This window comes from Martes martes (genome assembly GCF_963455335.1).
Source record: "Martes martes genome assembly, chromosome: 1".
Classification (NCBI taxonomy): domain Eukaryota; kingdom Metazoa; phylum Chordata; class Mammalia; order Carnivora; family Mustelidae; genus Martes; species Martes martes.
This window is the reverse complement of record NC_137888.1, coordinates 150,931,816-150,954,434: the sequence shown is the minus strand read 5'-3', so window position 1 is coordinate 150,954,434 and position 22,619 is coordinate 150,931,816. Positions and strand designations below refer to the sequence as shown.

The 22,619-nt window shown below is 50.7% G+C and overlaps 1 protein-coding gene across 1 annotated transcript in view; it reads left to right on the top strand.

The window, feature by feature from the left end:
- The window catches only part of ITGA9 (integrin subunit alpha 9), a gene marked incomplete at its 5' end in the record, with an annotated part of 332,275 nt that overhangs the window by 69,521 nt on the left and 240,135 nt on the right, over positions 1 to 22,619 (top strand). Inside the window, 2 exons of the mRNA XM_080801218.1 lie at positions 5,435 to 5,589; positions 14,885 to 15,045. Of these exons, the coding sequence (XP_080657344.1) occupies positions 5,435 to 5,589; positions 14,885 to 15,045 (316 nt within the window). The remainder of the gene's footprint in view (positions 1 to 5,434; positions 5,590 to 14,884; positions 15,046 to 22,619) is intronic.

The following is a 22,619-nucleotide window of genomic DNA, read 5'->3' as shown; positions in this document are numbered from 1 at the left end:
CATGCAAAATTCATAGAACAGGTCGGGGGTCAATGAATGTTAGCAATGTTTAGACAACTTATGCAAAATGTGCCTCCCTAAAATTCTGCTTCTTGATTCTATATTTTGCATGTAGCAGCCCTTCAGTATTTGATAATGGCTTGTGTGTCCCTGAGGTGGTGACATCGCTGTTGCCATGTGACTGGATCTCCACTTTCCTTATCCCCCAGCCCTCACTCCTGTCCTGTGGGTTGGCCAACTCCTTTCAGGTAAAACAGCTTACGTAGCCTCCAATGACTGAGGTGACACTTCAGAAGCTGAGCTTACCCGCCGCCTTTGTGGCGTCCTTCTCTCCTCTTCGCTGTCCCGAGCAGCTTGCTTTGGCTTGTCACGATTCCTCTAGAATAAAACATGTTCCCCAGCTCTCACAGTTGAGAAAAGGCGCTCCTAAAACCGGCAGTATCTGACTTAAGGTATATCCTGTAGATTCTCCTTTTTCTTTCTTTTTTTTTTTTTTTAAGATTTTATTTATTTATTTGACTGTGTGTCAGATCCCGGGTGCATCTCACAGAGCAACTATGCAGGCAACCCATACAGCCAGTGTTTGCTGAGTGCCTGCCACATGCCAGGCACCGCTTGGGCTCCCACATGCTCAGCTTTCTCTGGTCATTCTGGTTTTTTCTTTCCCTTTGGAGGTGTAAATTGTATATAGCAGAGCCTGCTGATTGAAGGATAGTGCTTGTAGAGTTGTAAGCAGGTGCCTGCGTGTGTAACTGCCACCCATTAAGATAAAGAACATTTCCATCACCCCAGGAAGTTTCCTCCTGCCTCTTCCCAGTTACACCCCCTTCTGACGGGCAGCCGGGCAACTGTTGGTCTGATTTTCATTGCCCTAGATGAGTCCTGCCTGTTCTAGAATTTCACGTAGGTGGAATTATGGAGTCCACACTCTCTCGGCTCTGGCCTCTTTCACACGGTGCAACGAGTTTGAGATCCCTCTGAGCCTTTGTGTGGTGTTCTTTCCCCCTTACTGAGCAGTAGTCCACTGACTGAATACACTGTAGCTCGTTTTTCTGTTCTCTTGTTGGTAGAACATAATTTTTTTAGCGGGAGGAGGGTCAAAAAAAGGGTAGGGAGAGGGACACTTAAGAGAGAATCAACCCCGAGATCATGACCTGAGCCAAAATCAAGAGTTGTATGTTACCCAACTGAGCCACCCAGGCGTCCCGATAGAACATATTTTAATTCTTAGTTTTCTTAACAACTCTATGACATAGATATTACTACTTTTATTCCCATTTTATGGATGAGGAAAGCAAGTGACCTTGAAGTTTTATTAATTTTAAAAAGAAGATAATTGTTGATTGTGGTCAGTGCCATGAGGATGATGAGGCAGGATCATGTGGTCAAGGGCCCTGGCCCGCATCAAACCCAGCAGAGAGGGCCACGTAGTCATGTTAGGAGGTGACAGTGTGAAGCCAATGGTGTCCTTGGCTCTGGCAGGTCAAGAGAAGTGAGGTACGGAGGTCAGATCGCTGTGGGTGGGAGAGAGAAGGAGAAGCAAGAAAACAGATGGTGAAGTTTGACTCCTTTCCAGAAGCTTGGCTACAAAGGAGCAAATGGGATTGCCATGTGGCTTAGAGATTAGGCCAAGAGTGTTTGAAACCTCTTCTGCTCTCCTTGGTCCTTCCCTGTCCGCACTAGTCAGAGGCGGTCCGCTTTAGTTTCACCCTCATCCATACAAAACTTGCCCTGACCCCACTCTCGCCTTGGGGCCTGAAGAGACAGAGGGAGAGGGGGACAAGGCTGAATGGGGGTTGAGGGAGGAGAGGAAAGTGGGATGCAGTGTATAGGCCATGGGTGGCAGGGACCTCATCTTTGAGCCAGGCCCCAATACTGGAACAGGTCCAGGGCAAGGTTCAGCGTGGAATGTGGGTGAGGGTGACCACCTCAGGTCTCTTCCAGGAGCAGGGAAGGCAAACTGGGGCCCCTTAGAGAGGGGGCCAGGGAGGGACAGGCAGAGGGACTGCCATGTGTGTCTGAGGGGCCAGGAAGGCATCTGTTGATAAGGTGCTGGATGTGGCTGAACAACTGTGGACAAGAAGGTCTGAACAACTGTGGACAAGAAGGTCAGTGGGCTAAGCGAGGCGGGCATCCCAGGCATGGCCTAGCTGACCAGCAAGTTAGGTGGACTTGAGTCCCCTCAGAGTTTGGGTGAGACCAGAAAAAGAAACCAAGCATGCACAGGCTCATGAAACACACCATGCCCATTTAAAAAAAAAATTATGTATTTATTTGACACAGAGAGAGATCACAAGTAGGCAGAGAGGCAGGAGAGAGAGGCAGGGGAAGCAGGCTCCCTGCTGAGCAGAGAGCCCGATGCGGGACTCGATCCCAGGACCCTGAGATCATGACCTGAGCCGAAGGCAGGGGCTTAACCCACTGAGCCACCCAGGGGTTCCACACCATGCCCGTTCTTACACATCCTCAAGGGAGAGTCCAGATGTGTACGGGCCTGGAATCCTTCGGGCTGCCGAAAAGGGCACACCTTACTGTGAGTGACATTAAGGACACAGACGTTAATTGGCTGCCTGGAGGAGATGGCTCCAGGGCTGGTTTAGTAGCCTCCATCTTCATGGGGGTGTCGGCGCTCAGTCTGTCTGACTGTGACACGTGCAGCACTGCCCCCCGCAGAAGGCTGGGGTGATGGGAGCAATACTCCATCAGATGGCATCCTGCCTGGTTTTACCTAGATGTAAATGCAGGAGAATTACAGATCTACCTTGACCTAGGGAGGAGTTACTGTTATGATAAACCCATTGTAAGCTGAAAATATCCTACATGGAAACATATTTACTACCCCTAACCTCCCGAACACCATGGCTTAGCCTGGCCTGCCTCAGCTGCGCTCAGAACATTTATCCCCGCCTGCAGCTGGGCACAGTCCTCCGACACTAAGCTGGTTTGATAATCAAGTGTTGACTCTCTCATGTAAATTACTGAAAGCTGTGCCTGAAGTGACAAACAGAGCCTCCACGCGGCTACAGAAAGGGTGTCCGCGTAGTGGCTGTTCAGCCTCTGATTGGTGGTGGAGCCCGGGAGCTGTGGCCCCAGGGCCAGCGTCACCACACAGTCATCCCACATAACACCAGCAAGGGGATCCTCGGGGATCCAGTTCAAAGTTCGGTTTCTCCTAAGCGCACGTCAGTCCATCATAAGGTTGAAAAGTTGTTACATTGAACCATCGTAAGTCAGGGACTGTCTGTATCAGGATTTGAACCGTCGGAATCATCAGAAGGAGGTAGTCTAGCTACCAGCTTGTTAAAAACTAAGTCTTGAAGGCCTTTGTGGTGCTGTCCTTCAGCGCCCCTCTGCAGGCGGGACCGTGGGCTGGCCCCGCTCAGGCCTTGCTGATTTTGCGCTCTCCAATTAGCTGCAGAGGGCAGGGCCTGTGTGAGGGCGATGGGCACCTGGTGCCGTGCCACTCCAGTTCAAAGGGAGCAATGAGAGAGTTCCGGAAAGATTTCTGGGCTTTTCCTGGTCCAAGAACAATTCTGGAACTGAAACAGGATCGAGGGCCTGATCTGACTGATGCTGGTGAGACGTGTGCTTCTGAAGGTCTTTGTCCTCACCTCAGAGGATCCTGTGCTGACGGCCTCCATTGATGTCATTTTCCCGGCCTGCTCCCCCGGCCTTCCTCTGCAGGGCTCTGCGGGGAGCGGGTGGCCCCTGGGATAGCAGGAGGGGGTGAGGCCTTCCTTCCGTGCGGTGACCAGGCAGCATGTGCCCTGGGCAGGGTGGAGATCTTACAGGGTGGAGACCAGTACTCCCTGGTGCCTCTGTCTGTTTTGTAAAAGTTGGGGCGCTCCTTTGGTTTTTAGTCCCTGGGCCTGTTGTGAGATTGGCACCCATTTCACACCTCAGGTTTTTGAACACCAGTCCTGAGGCTATCGGGATGAATTTGGGGGGTCCTAGCCCTTCAGGGGCATGTAGACTGGTGGAGCAGCCTTGGAAACAGACAGTGACCTTAATAAGTAAGTGAGGGGAGGTATGAAGATGGTGCAGGGGTCCTGGAGAAGGCCTCCCAGGAGAAGGACCATGAGCTGGCCATGGAAGGACCCGGGACTTTCTAGAGGGTCTGTTGGTATGTGTTCAGTCCTCTTGACAAGGAGCAGAACATTTGTTTTCTGTGTTATTTAGAGCATCTTACAAGGATGAACCCAGAAGAAAATTGGAAGGCCAGGACCTTGGATTTCTTTCAGACACTGCTATTGTCTGACGTCTGTTGGCCTTACAGCTGGCTTTGCTCTGGGAGACCCACCGTTCCCTTGTCCTTGTCCCAACTCTCCCAGTCTTGAACCCACGTCCATGGCAGTGGTGGCAGCAATGAAAACCCTTCACCCTCCTTGGGCCACATGTGTCCTTCCTTCCCTCTTTCCCCAAGGTTTTCCTTAATACCTTCTTCTCTGAGAGTTGTGTTCCTTTTTCCCATCTGTCTTGTCGCTGTGGGCTCTTGGCAGGGTCACTGTACACAAGGGAGGTCATTGTTCTCAAGCCACTTAATGCCCCTTAATCTTGTTATATCACCCCAGTGGCATGAAGGCTGGGGCTCCCTGGAGGTAAAAGGGTCTCATTGTGAGGCCTGGAGGGGAGAAGGCTAAGCCACAGCTTAGGGGAACTGTCCCTGAGCAGGTGTTTGCAATGACAGCAGAATGGCCTGAGTCACTGTCAGCTTGGTCGGCCAACCCTGGTGATCCCCAGAAAGTGCAGGAGGGATGCCGTGTGTCGATACAGTATGGGGTGGGTGGGGATGCTGGCGGTCCACGTTGGTGTTAAGGATGCCAATGTTTATAGGGTTTCACTTGCTCCTGAGGCCTGGTGTGTTGATTTCTTCAGCTCTGAAATGCTTTGCCATTACCAGCTGGGACTCTGTGGATCAAGTTCTTTTAGAAAAATGCTTAATGAATGGAGGGAGTAAAGGAAGGGCAAGGTTTGACGCACTGGATGGGACTGGAACTCTGCAGCTCATGCTTCCAGAGACAGTAAGGGCACGGCCATTCCCGACAGTACAGCTATTTCTCGAGTCCTGGCATCCGCTGTAGGAACTCCTCTTAAATATACTACTATCTTCCTAATAAAATGGAGATCGGAACTTAATTGGTGAAATTTTAAATAATCACCCAACATCTGGTGGTTCATTTATGGCTTCACCCAGATGTGTTTTATTAACAACTTACTTGCCTTTACTATTGGGAAGTTAACCATTAATTTATTAGGAAATAAGCCACTTTGAAAACCAGGAGAAAGTATTTACAGGGCCCACTGGCCCTTCTTTCATGGGTTATTTCATGGTTTCGTTAAGTGCCGGGCTGAAGGCCGAGGATTTCTCTCTCTGGATTACTTCTTGTTCCGTTCTGGGAGCCTGGCTAAGTCACCTCCCTCTCTCGACGCACAGGGCGAGACCCGTCATTACGGTGGACGTCTCCATCTTCCTCCCAGCCTCCATCAACATCACGGCGCCTCAGTGTCACGATGGGCTGCAGCCTGTGAACTGCCTGAACGTCACCGCCTGCTTCAGCTTCCACGGCAAGCACGTTCCGGGAGAGATTGGTAATGAGCCCCTGAGTCAGGGCTTGGGACGGCATCTTCGCCGGAGAGGGCTTGTGCGACTGTGGTCGCTGAGGGATTCTTTGGAGCCTTTGCTTTCCCTGTGCATCCTGGCTGGTTTTGCAGGCAGCAGATACACAGTCCAGACCCTCTTTCCCTCTACAGTTCCTGCTTTTTTCTGCTTCCCATAGTTTCCCAATTTAACATAGCCTCCAGCTCTAGAACAAATAACATATGACCCCAAGCATCCTTTCCCCACATCTGTGACCAGACTGAAACCTCACAGGGCCACAGGTGTCACAGGCCAGTGGGACTTGTGGAAAGGTAGCGACTGGAGCCTGGCCCTTACAGAACATTCCATTTGGTTAGAAAAAAGAAGTGGTGGGTCTTTGGAGGCTCCCCCTTAGCCTGGGGCACCAGCCAGATGTCAGGGCCATAAGCCCTTGACTGTGGAATCTGAGACCAGGGATGGATGGTAGGATCAGGATGCTGAATTTTATGAAGCCCTAGACTTGCAAAAGAGGAGGAGCTGCTTTGTCAGCTTCAGATGACGGAAAAGAGACAGCAGGCCCTGCTGTTTCTCTGGTTGGAGAAGGCCAGCTTGCTAGCCCAACTCCAGAGGTCCAGTCCCTGGAACAGGTAGGATTGGGGCGGAGTAGAACTTAAGAGCACATGGTCACCTGAAGGAAATGAATCTGGAACACTCATGCAGATTAATAAATGGTTTGTTCTTACTTGGAAGACTGATTTAATAATAGAAAATAGAATTCTGGGAAAATTTTAAAAAACACAAAAAACAATAAGGACCTGGACTTCCTGCATTTCTTAGACATTTTTAGAGTCAAGTGTCTCCCTTCCCTAATCACAGTGTGGTCCCTGGACCCAGGAGTACCAGCGTCCTCTGGGTGCTTGTTAGAAATGCAGAATCTCTGGCCTTGCTCTGGGTCTGAGAATCAGAATCTGCCTCTTAACAAGATCCCGCAGGATCTGTGTGCACATTTATGTTCAAGAAGCACTGATCTGGAGCGTGTGTGTGTGTGTGTGTGTGTACACTCATGAGCACTCGTGGGCGCGCAAACATGCACACGTGCCCTGGTCTGTTTCTCAGCTGCACCTTGAAAGCTGTACGTTATTTACAGTGCACTAATCCTTCTAGGCTAATCGTCTCCTTGATACTTTATCTTGATCTTCAGATGGTTTGAATAAGTTCAACAATCAAACCTTGAACTTGTTCATAGAAATTTCTTTTAAAAAAAAACTTAGGAATTTCAGAACTGAATGTAAACATTCCATGCACTCAGGACGTGGTGGCAAAGAATTAACAAAAGTTTTATGTGGAGCCCAGTGAGAAAAAAAGCAGGCTCAGTGAGAAACGTACTTGCTCAGGGTCACATAGCTGTTGGGGAAGCCAGGAGTTGAATCCTGGTTTGAGCATACTTATTTTTGCTTTCCAAAAACTCTTTCTCATCTCCTCCCTAATCAGTCTCTAGGGAAACATTTTTTTCTATTGGTCCTAGGACTCCTATGTCCTCTGCCCAATTAGATGGTGTGTCTTCTCTCAAATTCCAACTCATGATGTAGCTGGACTCCATTAGGAAACATTATGAAAGAATTGAGTTGAAGGTTTATGTTGGTGTGTATAAAAATAAGCAGAACTATCCTAGAAATCTAAAATAAGCAAGTGATTAATAGTTCATGTGTGTGTTCATTTGACAAATGTTTATTGTGTGCCTGCATGTGCCAAGCATATCCTCATGGAGCCTCCAGTGGGGGTTACAGAGTTTCTATTATTTTGATCCTGAAGCAGTGTACACCATTCCAGGCTCTTTAATGACATCACTGTGGTGGTAATGAAGGTATTTTGGTATAGTAGGAACAGACGAGAAGAAACCCAAGACGCCAGTTTTTGAGCAAGAGGGATGTCAGACTATAAGACGGGGGTAGATTTGAAGGTTTGTGGGCTGAGCCAGGAGGAGATGTGGTTGTCTTCTCATGCTGCTGCCCACCAGTGGGCATTCTGGGCCCCAGTGACTGGGGCCCCTTTCATTGACCTCTAGGCAGAATTACAATGGAGTCTAGGCTCAACCGTGACCCCTGAAGAGTCGGGGAATATCAGAAGAAACAGACCGGTGGATAGCGCATGGTCCTGTCCCTAGTGCGCAGCGTGGAGGAGGCGGGCTGCTGCCCATGTGTCTTGGACTCTGAGCAGCAGCACGCTCTCCCACTGAAATCAAACATCCCTTTACAATCTAAGCAGTGTTTTTCCTCATTTACTTTAGATCAAGGCTTACACATGGTAATGGGAATTTTGGTATCAGTGGGCGATGCAGAATATTCTCCATCCGTTTTTCTTTGTTGTCCCCAGGCATTCAGGGAAGGGTGCTGGATCTCCATCTTCGTAGAAATCTGGTAAAACATGAGCTAGCTGTGGAATATGGAGAGACTTGAGGAGGGAAAAGCGGGCAGCCCTTAAGGAAATGTCATAGAAATCAAGGAAGTGAGAGGTAGCTTGTGGGGGTCCAACAGTGGTGGGGTATCCCTGGGGTCCAGCACAGAAGGCAGGGCCTGGGCTCTGCATGGTCAGGAGGATCAGGTGCCTGGTCTCCAGGTGGTGGAAGGTGGGGGCACCGCCACCCTCCGCTGTCGTCCAAGCTCAGGGTCGCTGTGCAGGCCTCTATGTTGGGAACTCAAGGCCAGGGCGTGATGAGCTTTCCTCTCTCCCCTTGCTGGCAGCTGCAGAGGAGCCTGGGTGCTGGTGGGTTTGGCCACGGAATGCCTGGCAAATGAATGCCCGCCTTGAGCCGACCTTCCAGGCCCTCTCTCAGTGTCTGCATGTTCACGGCTGGGTTGCGTCCATAGAGTGACTGCATTGGTGCAGTGTGCCTGGTGTGGTGTGTGCTGGGTACTTCCGAAGAGCTGTCAGGAGCCTTTTCTATCTGCTGGCATCTTGAGCCACGGGACCTCCCTGGGGATGGTTTGGGGAGCCATAGATGCTACATGTCACTTGTAGGCTGACCTCTTTGTTTCCCCCTCTTTGGTAGGACCTGCTGGGGAAGGGCCTCCCCCCTCCTCTTCATCTTCTGCTTTAGCAGTGGGAAACCATAGCTCCCATGTGGTCTCCAGGGTGTTCGGGGCTGGCTGATGGCCTCTGGCAGGACCATGGGAACTCCAGAGACTCTGTAGGGAGTGACTCTGCCTTGGCCCCTGGAATGGCAGCATCCAGTTAGGAAAACAGAGACCAGTTATTTTGACAGAATTTAATATTGGGAATTGGGATTTACCTGGTAGTCACTGCCAGAAACAGCCCCCAGTTTGGGGTCGGCACCGGTAGGGGAGGGAGGTCTCAAAGCGTGGTGCCCAGTCCAGCTGCAGCAGCGGCACGTGGGAATGTTAGAAATGAACATTCTAACCGAATCAGACCCTGGGGCACTGGGGCCCAGCCACCTGCCCTTCAGCACACCTCTGGGGGGGCTGAGACTTGAGGACCCCTGGTCAAGCAGACAAACAGAAGAGGTCACACCGGCGGCGATCAGAACCTAGAAGCTTGGAGAAGGGACTCTGCTGACCTGGGACCTCAACCTTGGGGGAGGGGGTAGCAGCTAATGCAGTGGGGGAAAAGCTGACACTGGTATTAACTACCGTTGGAACTAGCTGCCAGGGAAGCCTGTGGCCGGCTGAAGCTGATAGGCATAGGGAGCAGCAGGAAGATGCAGCGCTTCTCCCTCCGCCGGCCTCCCTCACACTGACCATCCGGGTTGAGCCTCCCACAGACCCGCTAGCAGAGGCATGCAGAGGCCCAGACCCAGCCTCACAGAGCAGGGTGGTTTGGGAGCTGAGAGACAACAGCTTCGGGAACTAGCCCAGCCAGCAGCCAGTCACGGAAGCCCTGCTGGGTCATTAACTACAAATAGTTAAGTTGTTGTTTTTTTTTTTTTTAAAGATTTTATTTATTTATTTGACAGAGAGACAGTGAGAGAGGGAACACAAGCAGGGGGAGTGGGAGAGGGAGAAGCAGGCTTCCTACAGAGCAGGGAGCCCGATGTGGGGCTTGATCCCAGGACCCTGGGATCATGACATGAGCTGAAGGCAGACACTTAACAACCGCGCCACCCAGGTGCCCCACAAATAGTTAAGTTCTTTAGAGTGCTAGAGTACACGCTCCCCTCCCTGGGTGCAGAGCAGAGACCAGCGAGACAGAGCCCTGGCCCTCCAGGAGCTTGCGTTCTGCAGGGAGCGAAGCCAGTGCAAACAGCCGACACTCCCTCACCCAACCCCCACTTCTGGATGTGTCCAGGCCCTTTTGTTTGGTAGGCCCTCCTTTCCCTGCTGGGGTGCAGGCACATGTCCAGCTGTAGCGGTTCGAAGAACAAATTTATAACCCATCTCACCAAGCAGTTTAAAACAAGAGTTCTGCCCACCCCAAGTGTTATTAATCCCTTCATTCTTGGCCTGGGAGGCAGCGTGTCACTCCTTGGAGCATCCGGGCTGGGCTGCCGTAAGGGCGGGGAATGCTGTGCCTAGAAGCGGTCTGCCCCTTTGCACTGGGGCTGAGCCTCTACCTGCTTCCTGGCCAGGCTAAAGCTGAAATGTGCTCGGCAGGCTCTGGGGGCTAGGGATGGAGCTGGCAATTCCAGACTCTCACTTAGAGGGCTAAATGAAAACCAGGGAGGGATGAGCCCTAAATCGTTGTGTTTTGTGCTCTGATCTGACACCCTGAGCCGTGAGCAAGCAGGGGTGCCTCCCTGCCTCCGGACAAGCAGTGGAGCCCAGATCCTAAGCATGGCATCAGGTCATCCAAGCCAGTAGCAGAAGTAGGGTCGAAACCAAGCGACTTGTCTCCAGACCCTTCCTCTGGCTTTAGGTGGCGGGGGGCAGGAGGGTGTGTTTCTACTCCAGAGAGCACACATGACATTCTCCAAGCTCCTTCTGGTGTCTTGAGAAGCATGGGGATAGGATAATGAGGCAAATGCATGTTACATGAGGCATGGGGTAACCTCATCTAATAATTACCACCTTGTTCCTTTATGGGGTGGGGAACAAGCTTAGGAGAGCTAGTAAAGGGGGAAATATCCTTCCTCCCCCTTCTCTTGGGAGACTCTAAGGGAAGCTCAGTAAGTCTGGAAGGAGGATTTATTAGTTAGAATTTCACAGCTGAAGTCATGTTGCGATGGAGAATGGGAATGAATAAAAAACTTGCTAGGACCAACCAGAGCTGAGTTGATGCAAGACAGCTGGCTCCCTCCTGGCCCAGGCCAGCATGGAGGGCCCTTGGGAACCAGCTGGGGGCAGGGAGAGGAGGAGGCTGCAACATGACTTGGGGCTGGTCAGCTTTTCCATCAACATGACATCATTCGACATGGCATGGACACAAGCTGCCAGAAGGAAAACCTGAAGATGTGGACTGTGCAGTGGGAGCAGGCGCTAATCAGAACCAGCACCCTTCCCGGGACGGGGGCTGGCTGGCCTGGCTTGAATTAGGGGCAGCCACCCTCCCACCAGGCCAGGCTGCTGGAGCATGCCAGCTGATTGGCTGCTTCTCTGGCATCTCTTCGCACTGGGGCTCCCTTTCAGGACGCTCTTGGGTAGGTACTGTTTAAACCTGCCAGTTGAACTCAGGCCTCCAGAACGGTCTGTACCTCTTGCCACCCTGATGGCCATGATACCCCCCTCACTCAGGCTGGGCTTCCCATGATGAGTCTCCTGGTGGCTTTCTTCTCGAAGAGAGTGTGATATGGAACTGACTTCTTTTTATGTGATTTAAAATGTCGAAGTAAATTTTAAATCAGGGAGAAGCATTAGCCAGGCCGTTATGAAGATGAAAAGCTTCCAAAATGATTATACTTGGCAAATTGGGTAATTTGGTCTGTCTGTGATTGTATATTTTAACATTTTAGGAAAATCTGATAGGTGAACGTATTGGCATGCTCACGCTCTGCCTGGAGCAGAGCAGTGGTTGTGGTCCTCAGCTCAGTTTGTAGTAGCTGAGTTGTTTCTGTCTTCTCTTCAGCTGTCTGAGGGATGTATCGGGTCAGAGATTCTGTAGTGAGGTGGAATGTCACAGGACTAAAGTGGTGTTGGAAAAATATCCACACAGTGCTTGGCACACACTGAAGGCTGAATCCATTCCCTTTTCCTGACCTGCCCCATCTTAATTCAGATTCTCCCAGAAGCAGAGCCTGAGTCAAGGATTTGGTACACATGGTTGATTCAAGCTGTGGTCAGCCCCAGGAAGCACCAGTAGGAAAGCGAGACAGGAAGGAAAGAAAGCTGTGTCAGTCAGGGTTCTGCAGAGAAACAGAACCAATCGGATGTGTGTATATTGACATTGTAGTTTGGAGGCATCTGAAGGCAGAAATATTTCATTCGGGGTGACTTTAGTCTTTTTCTCATAAGGCTTTTAAGTGATTAGATGAGGCTCACCCACATTATGGAGGGTGATCTGCTTTATTTGAAGTCTACTGATTTAAATATAATCTCATTTAAAAATACCTTTGCAGGGGTACCTGGGTGTGTAGTCGGTTAAGCCTTCCACTCTTGATTTCGGCTCAGGTCATGATCTCAGGGTGGTGAGATCGAGCCCCACATCGGGCTCTGTGCTCAGTGTAGAGTCTGCTTAAGACTCTCTCTCCCTCTCCTTCTGCCCCTCCCTGCTGTTCCCTCTCTTGAATAAATCAATAATTCTTTAGAAAAATAAGAATAAAAATATCTTTGCATTGATATCCAGATTGGGTGATAGGCTAGTCAAGTTGACACATAAATTAAACCATCACAGCAGTCCAACAGAAGGTGTGTTGTTGCTGAATCCTGCTGGGGAACACTGAGAGTCCTTCCGAGTTATTCCACCCACGGGATGAGGGAGCTGGGCTCCGGGGGTAGTGAGGTCTCAGGGACCTTGGTTCTCTGGCACTTCTGGTCTGCCATGCATGTGGGCAGAGCCACCAGAGAGCGCTCTCAGGAAAGTGGGTGCAGGTGCTGGCAGTGGCCAGTTGGGCTGGTCCGCAGAGAAATAGTACAAGCCAAGAGGATGTGGGTGGGGCACTGATCCTATCTGCTCTGTCTTCCTGTGATCATTTCTACCTCAGCTTTCTCTGAGCTCACTGGCAAGAGGGTTCACACCCTCCATTCTCCCCATGCCCACCCTTCCCAAGGGAGGGTAAGTCTTGCCCCTGGGAGGAAGGCCAGGGAGGAGGCCACTCAGCAGCTACTGCCGCCATGTTGGTTTTGCCCAGCCGTAGGCTGGCTTGTGTTCCGGCAATGCCCATCCCGAGCTCTGGACTTACTGAACAGAACTTGGAAACACAGTCCATTTATACTTATCCTTTCTTACTGTTTGGCTCTTGCTTGGGGAAATTGTGATGAGAAGAAAGTAAATGGGCCAGAGTTCAGTTCTGAATCACTGCATGTGTTGGGTTCTGCTGTCTGGGCATTCAAAAAATGTAAAACTTGCCCCAAGAATCATCGTGGTAGGAACAGCCCTGCACTGGAGGTTAGGAGAGTTCTGGACTCAGCTCTGTGGTGGAGGGCCCTCTGAACCGGAACAAGTCTGATTCCTTTTTGGGACCTTGGTTCCTCATCTGAAAAAGGAAGGTTTGGAGCCCAGGGGTCCCTCAATTACCCTGAAGCTTTAACATTCTATTTGCTCCGTAACCTGGTGTCGCCAAAGGAGCTGGTGTGTAACTCTTGTTTGGGCTCCCGTGTTTTCTCTATCTTGTTACTTTCCCAAAGGCATTCTTTTCTTCTTCATCATATTGCCTTGGATTATCCAGGTCTCAGGTCCCTTGGTGACCCAGGCTTGCCTTGGCAGTCAGCTGCTTACTGAAGTAAACACGTTGGGGCAGAGCGGTCCATGCTGACCAGGAATCCGCCAGCTCGGCATGGCTCCCCGAGATGGCAGAGGCCCAGGAAAACCATTAGATGCATCCAAAATACACCCCATGGCAGCTGCGGAACGCCTGTCCTGGTCCCTTTCCTCCTTCCTGGCTCGGACCTCCCCTGGCGGCTGATGCCTTTGATGTTATTAAAGCCGGACCCATCCTCGCTGCCCTGCTTCGCACACTTAAATGTGAGCAGGTGTGGGCTGCTTGTATGGGGGCAAGAGCCCCAGCTTCCAAGGGGCTGGTTCGTGGGGACAAGGTCTATTTTTCATGACTCTGCAGCCTCATCTGGTCATTTTGGGGACAGAATGTTCCCTCTCTCTCACTTTAAAAGTGCCACATTCCCCTGAATCCACAAAGCAGTTAAAAAATAAGAAAGGGTCCCAGAGGGCTGATCTCAGCTGTGGTACAGAAAAACAGAGAAATAGGTGTGTTGACACCAATGCCCAATTTGCCTAATGACGCACATTGTTGTAGGGTGACTGACTGACTCTGAAATTAGGAAAGTAAGACCTTTAGCGTTTATCCAACACACATCTTGTATTGTGCCCTTTTTTTAAAGTTTCAGATTGTGTCCCGGTAGGTTTTGCCCACTGATGTTATATGTTCAGGAACAGGCGAGGAGTTTTCCTCTTCAGGAGTGCGGCTCAGTATGCCTGAGCACAAGCCCCACCATGCTCGTGATGCTGTTCAAATGACAGGCGCTCTACTATACACCATCCATATACTCAGCTCCCTGGGAATTAAGTCAGCTTTAGCCTTGGTCTGAGTTTCCGCAAGTGTAAGCGCCAAGAGAACAGGGCTGTGTGGGGCTGTTTCTGTGGTGGCCTCGGAGGGGAAACAGAGGAAGAGCAGGACTGCCCTGTCCCCTGTGCCTGGCATGTAGTCCGTGTTCGGGGGACGTGATGACACAAGGTCCAAGGGATGTCGCCGTCACAGAGCGCACGTGAGCATCTGGGGATTATTGGTAATTGCTCCCTCGTGTTGGGTGTCTGTCTCATTGTGCTATAAGACTCGGGGTTATGTGCAGCTGTGATAATTTCTGCAGGTTCTAGTCAAATCCTGTCGGCTTACCACAGTGTCTTCTTTTCAGGATGCCGACTGTGCTGGGTACCGCTAATTACTGCTGTGTATATTGGTGACACAGATGGTAACGCACGGGGTTTGAGACAGGGAGAGCAATGACGTGTGATACACGGAGAATCACCAGGAAGACAGGGGCGGCCTCATTGTCTCTTGATTCTGAGAGGACGCTGGCTGCGTGCTTCTTTCCAAGAAGGTGTTGACTTGGGCTGCGGCCCTTGGTTGCAGTGGGGAGGCAGGTAGCCTACAAAGTGTGCTTGTGAGCTTGGGAGGGGGGAGTGCAGGTGGCCATGACCCCACAGGTGAGTCCTCACTGACATCTTGACTTTATTTATTGGCAGGCCTCAATTACATTCTGACGGCTGATGTGGTCAAAAAGGCCAAGGGCCAGTTGCCCAGAGTCTACTTTGTGTTGCTGGGAGAGTCCTTGGGTCAGATCACAGAGAAGCTGCAGCTGGTCCACATGGAGGAGAGGTGTCATCACTATGTGGCCCACGTGAAGGTCAGTCCTCTTTTTCTTCTCCTGCTTTGATCTCTGTGGATATTCGTTTAGAACTAGTGGAACCTACTTTTATTGTGTGTTACGTATGTTCGGATTTCTAACATTTTATTTCACAAGGAGGAGAACATTCGTTTCTTCTTTTCAAGTTGGAGTCTGACAGCCTTTTCATCTTACTGTGCTCATCTCAGCCTCTGAGGGCAGTTATAGTGGGCCAGGAGAACAGTGACACTCCCTGATCTTGGCTTGTCCTTTTGGGAGGCTTCTTATCCTCTTCCCTCTTTGAAACTCTGTGGTCTACTCAGAGGAGAGCCATAGAAGTCCCCGTGTGTGGGTATGCAGTGGTCCTGGATCACACTGCACCTGATGGCTTTCTCAGTGGTCCACTACACATTAGCTCAGAGTCACGGTTAAGGCATTTTAAAACTAGTGGGACTTGGGTTTTATCCCTTGATCACTTTCTGTTTATTTTAGGAGTGCTTTTTTTGGCCCCTCTTCCCTCTCACTCTAAATAAACTTTCAAATGTTTTTTCCCTCTTGAGATTGTTTGTTAAATACACTTTGCTGCTAATTCAGGAGGCCAGGCTTTGATTAACTACAGAGTGGCCCCTGTGTAGACAGGTGCTGGAAGGGTGGGAGTCCTGGTGGTGCCTAGGGCTGCTGGAATGGCCAGGCACTGACCCACAGGCAGAGAGCACAAGAGATAGAAGGAGCCACGTGAACCTGCTACACGGTGTATAAAATGAATATGGCCTTTGGAGTCACACAGACCTGGTGTGTGTCTAGCTGGATGAGTACTTTGAACTCTGTGTGTCTTGGTTTCTGCATCTCTAAAATGGGCACAGGTACTGAAAGGATCTTGCATGGAGTCTGACCCCCCAGTAGGCACTCAGCATTATCATCTGTTTGGGCCATATGTAATTGCCAGTATTCTAACATTCCTGACTTACAAAAATGGTATTTTCATGTAGTTCAACCTAACATTAGCCAGTGGCTTTCTGGACGATAGTAAAAATAGTCCACAGATTCGAATCTCATTCTGTTATTGAGTTGCTAGTGCCAGAGTGGGAGAGTAACAGCTGCTTCTCGAGGTTTCTGGACTGTATATAGAGAAATGCCCCCCCACATCCATGGCACTTGGTCTGGCCTAGAGCCCATGAGTCCGTGCCCCTGAGACACTTTTCAGGGGGGCTGGGCTATGTCTCTTGCCAGGATCATGCTGGGGCCTGCCCAGACCAGCTGCCCTGTGGCCCGATGAAGGCCATTTATAAAGTGGCTCCTACTTCTCTTAAGCCAACCAGCCACTCAGGTCTCTAGGTCTTAGATTACATGGGCTCCTGCGTGCCCTTGAGGGGTGAGGCTGCCCAGGACAGGCTCACATCTGAACACCACGAGACATTTCAGTGCCTGTGCTTGGTGTCCCCACACTTCCTAGACATGGGGCATCTTTCCTCAGGCTTCCTCATGCTGGGTCTCTTCCACAAATGCTTTCTTTCCGGGCTCTTGGAGACTTGACTTTTTGTTTTGGCAGGATGGTTGCCTTCCATGTCACAGGCTCAAGACAGGGCCCCAGAGAGCCTGCAGGCCTTTGCAGAGTGCACTCAGGGAATGGCGGTAATGAGGTGCCGGCCAGAGGCGGTGCTGTTTCCGCGGTGGCTTCTGAGGGTAACCGGGGAGAAGAGCTGGGCTGCCCAGGGTCGTCGGTCCTGCTACTTCCTGATAGCCAGGGCTACCAGAGTCTAGCAAAGAAACATAAAGACTTGCTCATTCAATCCAAAAGTCAGATAAACAGCAAATCATTTTTTCTTGTTGAAGCCAGAAGAGTACATGGGTTAAACTTACACTAAAAATTATTTGTTGTTATTGGGGAGGGTATGTGATATGGTGAGTGCTGCGAAGTGTGTAAGTCTGACAATTCACAGACCTGTACCCCTGGGGCAAATAATACATTATATGTTAATAAAAATAATTAATAGAAAAAATGATTTGTTGTTTATCTGAAATTCGGATTTAACCGGGCATCCTGTTGGAGGATTCAACCTTCTCCATACTCTTCACCCCACAGTTTGGCACTTCTCCATTGGATCAAAACATGGTTGACAGGGACTCCCTTCCCCTGGGTGAGCTGCAGAGCCCCCAAAGAGGCCCAGTGGGAGCACGGACTCTGGAGCCTGTGGAGCAACTGGTCCTCTACATATCCCCATGCCCATGTTCGCTCCTTGATGCCTAGGACTCAAGGAGCTCTGTGCTCACTGGCCCTGAGAGCCCTTCCCTGAGGGTGAGTCTGGAAACCTCCCCCAGGGAGCTTTTAAAGCAAATCACTGGACACCCAGTTGTGCTAGAGTGAAATTCTGGAGTGGCTTGCCTGGATGGCTACTGAGCACAGCCTTGGAGCAGACGGCAGAATTCCTGGATGGACGCCTATAGAATAAGGTCATGGATGTGTTTCTCCGAGGAGACAGTGAGTCGTCCCTAAATACACAGACAAGAAGGATGTGAAGGCACCAAGAGTGCAGTCTTTTCATACTTGGATGTATCTCTTCCGTGAGCTTTCTGGATCTTCCGTGCTGTGATGTGTCCTCTTCCATAATGGTGGTGATTTTTCACCAGAGTGTGAGATAAACGTGTACAGCTACAGATTTCATGGCAGAGAGTTCTTTCATATTTAAGTGTCATTTTCTTTTACCTCTGTGTCAGCGTGTAGAACACAAAAACAATAAAAAAAGGAAAAAAGTCTAAAGCCGCAAAGGAACCATGGCTGTCAGCAGGAGAGCTCAAGGCAGTAGTCCCCGAATGCTGGAGAGCGAGGGTAGCTCAGGAGCACAGGGTGAGTGCACACATCTCTGATGATTTGGGGCTGTCCTGGGGAAGAGCCAGAGAGCAGTCCAGTATGTGGGACCTAGAGAAGTTTGGATGTGGTTAGTACTTGGTGGCTTTCTCATAGAAGGACCTGGAGGTGGTGGGATGCACCAGGATGGCCCAGGCTTCTGCGGCCATTATGGTTCAGCATCCCTGTTCAGTGGCACTCAGGCGGCCGATCATTCATAGCTACCAGGAAAGTCTCTTCACTGGTTGTCTGGGCGGTAGCAGAGGACAGGGGCGAATGGCAGAGGCAGCCAGTTTGTCCATGAGGGTGAACCCTTCTGAGCTGGCTGATGGTACACGGTGTGGCTCAATGGCCCAGCTGGCCAAGGAGGCAGCAGGCTTGGCCCTGGTGTGTCCTTTGTGGGAAAACAGCTGGGGAGGCCGTGGCCCTTGTGGGGTCGAGGCAAGCAGCAAGGGTAGGGAGGGAGTGGCAGCGGGTGGCCTCCTGGAGCGGGGACTGGGGACTGGGAGCCGGTCATCTGGGTATGAGGGCACGGTGTGGCCTCTGCTGCAGGTGGGGCCTTCTCCATGGGCCGGCTCTCAGCTTTGTAGACAGAAGAGGAAGGTAAATAAGAGCTCTCCGGCTTATCGCACACCATATGGCCCGCAGACTGGGGCAGGCGTGAGGGCCTGGGTGTGTTTTGTTTAGGCTATCTTTAGGTATTTTTTTTCTTTTTTGCTTTAAGCCGATTCCAATTTTTTTTTTCCTCTCTTCCTCCTTTTCCCTAGAAGTTTTCTTTCCATATATGGTGATAAGTATCTTTATCGTAGAAGACTGTTTGAGCTTAACACCTGCCTCCCAGGCTCGCTGTGTTGTCCCACACTTTGTTCCCTTCTCAGCCCTGCGGGGGCCTTTGGAACATACAGAATTTCGTGGTAAGCCCCATCCTCCGGGGGGTGCCGGGTCCACTCTCAAGGGCTCACTGTGACCCACAGAGCTAAGGCAGGTCAGGCTGCTTTCCTGGCCTCTCTGCCTCAGAGTCCACATGCCCTAGTTCCTCTCCCCTCCCCCACCCAGGCCGGCCCAGTTTGGGGGACCGGCTCCCTGCTACTAGTGAAGTGGGCTGGAGGCATCTCGGGGGTCTTCCCGGTAGTCACAGATGAAAGCCCTCATATGTCCACTCAGCCTCGGGGCTCTCCACAGGCTGGCCTCAGCTCACATTTCTAGCCTCGTCTTCTGATGACATCACACATGCCCTGGGCTCTTGCCGAGGTTGAACGGGCTCCTTGTCTTCTGGAAGGTGCCTCACGTGGTTCCTCACCTTGGTTTCGGGCTCACCCCAGCGTGTCTGGCGGTTCAGTGATCAGAGGCCCGGTTTTTGTCAGAACCATGAAAAACCACATACCCTCTGCATGGTTTTTGCTTTTTAATTTTTTTTTATTTTTATCTTAAACACACCTCCCGTGGTATCTTATTTCATATTTTTTTCTTTAGATCAGCTGACATTTTGCCTCAAATTAAATAATTTGAAACAGAAACTTTGTGCCCTCCTATATGCGGAAAACCAATTATTCTATACCGAACAAAAAGTCACTGTAAAAGTAAATACATTGAAGACACAACAATGTCATCAAACCCTAACTGGATTTCATCATCTGCCAGAGTCTGTGAAGAAGCCGCCCACTCTTCCTGTGTGTGTGAAGGGGAAATTATGGCGTGCTGGGGAAGTGTTCACGACATACTGGCAACCGCACGGAACTTTCCCCCTGACGCAGTCAGAGGACTGGGAGGGCACTGACCAGGGAATAACTTTCCAAATATGTGAGTCCTGATATAGTGCCAGAGAAAACCACTTCCTAGCCCCGTCCCGGAAGGCCGGGCCATGCTCTGCTTGGATGGGGTGCACCTCACCCCTCTTGCCTGCTAAACGTTGTCTGTTGAGGGCCCCATCGGTCCACAGCTGGCCATTGTCACGGGCCCATTGGATGCAACCATCTACCACCTGTCTCGTGGGAGCTGCTTCTGCGCCGGCTCATTCCTGCTTTGGGAGGGTAGGCCCACAGCGACTCCTCGTCACCTGAGCCTTGTTGAAGAGACGCAGTGGTCACCTGAAGCGAAGGGTCCAGGGAATATCTGGCCAAGGAGGGGCCTAACCACCTCCCTGGGAAGCTGTTACTGGGAGGGGGCGGTGTGAGGAGGCAGGGGACAGTTTCAGGTGCGTAGCCCAAGCCAAAGACCAAACAAGCATGAGCTGTCATGGCTCCGTTGTTTTCGGGTCTGTGTGTGTTTACCACGGTAACAATCACGCTCCGGCCTCAGGTCCTGCACGGTGCCTTGAGAATTGATCCCTGGTAAGCCGGATGCTTGTGTGAGTGCCGGGCAGGTGGGGGCCTCTTCAGGAGCTGGGGACCAGGGCAGCAGCCTGAGTCTGTACAGGGAGGAGGGGAGAAGCCCAGGCATGGCCGAGCATGGTGTGGGTGACGTCATCCCCAGCTCCGAGGAACAGCCAGCCCGCTGGAGGCCTTCAGAAAACTTCTAGTGAGCAAAGCCATGTGTCAGACGCTGTCCGAAGAGCCAAGAACAAGGATTAATGGAACAGGGGGAGAAAAGCCCCCACCCCACCGCAGACAAGGGAATATGAATGCGCACCAGCTTGGCTGAGCAGCCACAGATGTTCATGTGGTTGTGCTCTGGTGTTGCTGGACGGTTTCTCGAGAGAGTTCAAACCTGAGGGACCGCAGCTCCTTTGTCGCTTGTGGGAGCAGGTGGTCCGCCCAGCCTGGCAAGCAGAGCATCTCGGGGCACCAGGGCTCCTCGGAGGTCGCGCCGTGGGCTCTGCCACGTGGTCCGGTCTGTTTCTACATCAGACGAGATGCCTTCGGCCCAAGCTCCGCTCACAGGATAGCCTGTGAGTTTACGGGGCCTTTGGCTGAATGAATGCACTGTTCAGACATTGGAGGCTTTTATCTTCTTGAGTCTATGAAGCCGTAGTTAAGAGAGATGAAGCTGGAGTGTGTAAGAACCTCATGAGGAAGGGGAGAAAGGAAAACAGCGAGATTGCCTTTTTTATCTGCATGGCACTTTGTTAAACCTTTTGCTCATCTTGAGAAATCAAAGAAATAGCTAAAAAAAGTTGTAGGATTTGGGGAAAAGGGATGCAGATCTTAGATGGAGAAAGTCATCTAAAACTTATTTATTTTAATTTCTGGTATATGTACATAGTCAAAACAAATTTTTATTAACTGAACTAGAAGGTATACAGAGAAAGGACATCTCCTAGCTGCTCTGTTTCTCGTTCAGAGGCGACCATAGTTCCAGTTTCTTGTGTGTTTTGCAAGTGCGGGTCAGTAGACACACAAAGTTGTGTGCGTATATCACCTTTCAACACAGAAGGCAGCACACCATCGCACACAGTGGTGCAGCTTACTTTTTTCTTCTAGAATGTCCCGTAAGATGGATAAACAGATTTTGGTAAATCCATACGGTGGACTACCACTCAGCAATGACAATGAACTACCAATTTACACAGTCACATGTATATGCACGGGTGTAAAACGTGTGACAACGTATGTATGCATGTGCGCAATAACATGACAGATCTAAAAAGCAAGATGCTAAGTGAAAGAAACCAGACATAAAAACTACTAGTAGTATAGCAGTTCTATTTATATGACACTGTGGAAAAGGCCAACTGCAGAGACAGAAAGCAGATCTGTGGCTTTGGGGGCCAGGGATGGGGAGGAGATGGGGATGATTAAGTGAGTAGAGGCAAGAGGGACCTTTTCAGGGTGAGGAAATATTCCGGATCATGATTGTGGTGATGGTTATATGACTGAATGCATTTATTAAAGCCCGTCAAAGTGCATAGTTAACATTAGTCAGTGTTACCGCATGTAAATCCTATTCCAGTCAAACTTATTTCTTAAAAAATGTATCTGGAGGGTTCTTCCATATTGGTGCCTGCAGTGTCCCCACTCTCTTTCATGTCTGCATGGTGTCCTGGTTGAAAGACTGTCCCTTCATTTATTTAATCTTCCTGGGGATCTTCTCAGTGCCAGCTCCAAACTGATATCACCTGAAATTTGTAGGGCAGTAATCTCACTTTGCTTCTCTAGATGTGGCTCGGGGTTCCTTTTCAGAAAAGCCTCAACTTGCCTTGGGAAGGGCGATGAAACGGGACTGAAATGTCCCCTCCACCTGCAGTCATTTCTTCGTCCCTGCTTTAGGTCTATAGTGTCCTGGTTGAGGGTTTCTTGGGGACTCTGAAGAGGAGAGATGGAGGAGCCCTGGTAGTCCCTCAGGTGACCTTGGACATGTGTCTTAGGGAGGATGAGCCTTTCAACCATGGGGTACCCCAGGAAAACGGGGGGTATCCTTCTTCCTGTAGTTAGCTTTGTCCCTTTGCCGGTCCTCTTTGGCCAGAGGTGGCATAGGTAGGCTGAGTGTTTGCTAACGGCATGCTAGAAAGTAGGGCATGGAAAGTGGGGGGTGAGATGGGTCCACCTGATCTGGCGGGATCTTCCATCATTGATCATCTCAGTTGTAGGCTGTCCCAGTAATGCACTCTGGTCACACAGATGTCACTGAGGGGCTGGAGGCAGGGCTCTGGAGACCATGCTTGAAGCCAGCCCCCAGAGTGTGGTTGCTTTGACCACCTCCTCCATGAGACCATGTTGTACAGAGCTGGAGAGCAAACTGGGGAGGGATCACAAATTCAGGGAGTGTGGTGGATGTTCTACGTGGGTGTTGATATCCTCCGTGAGTGCCATGT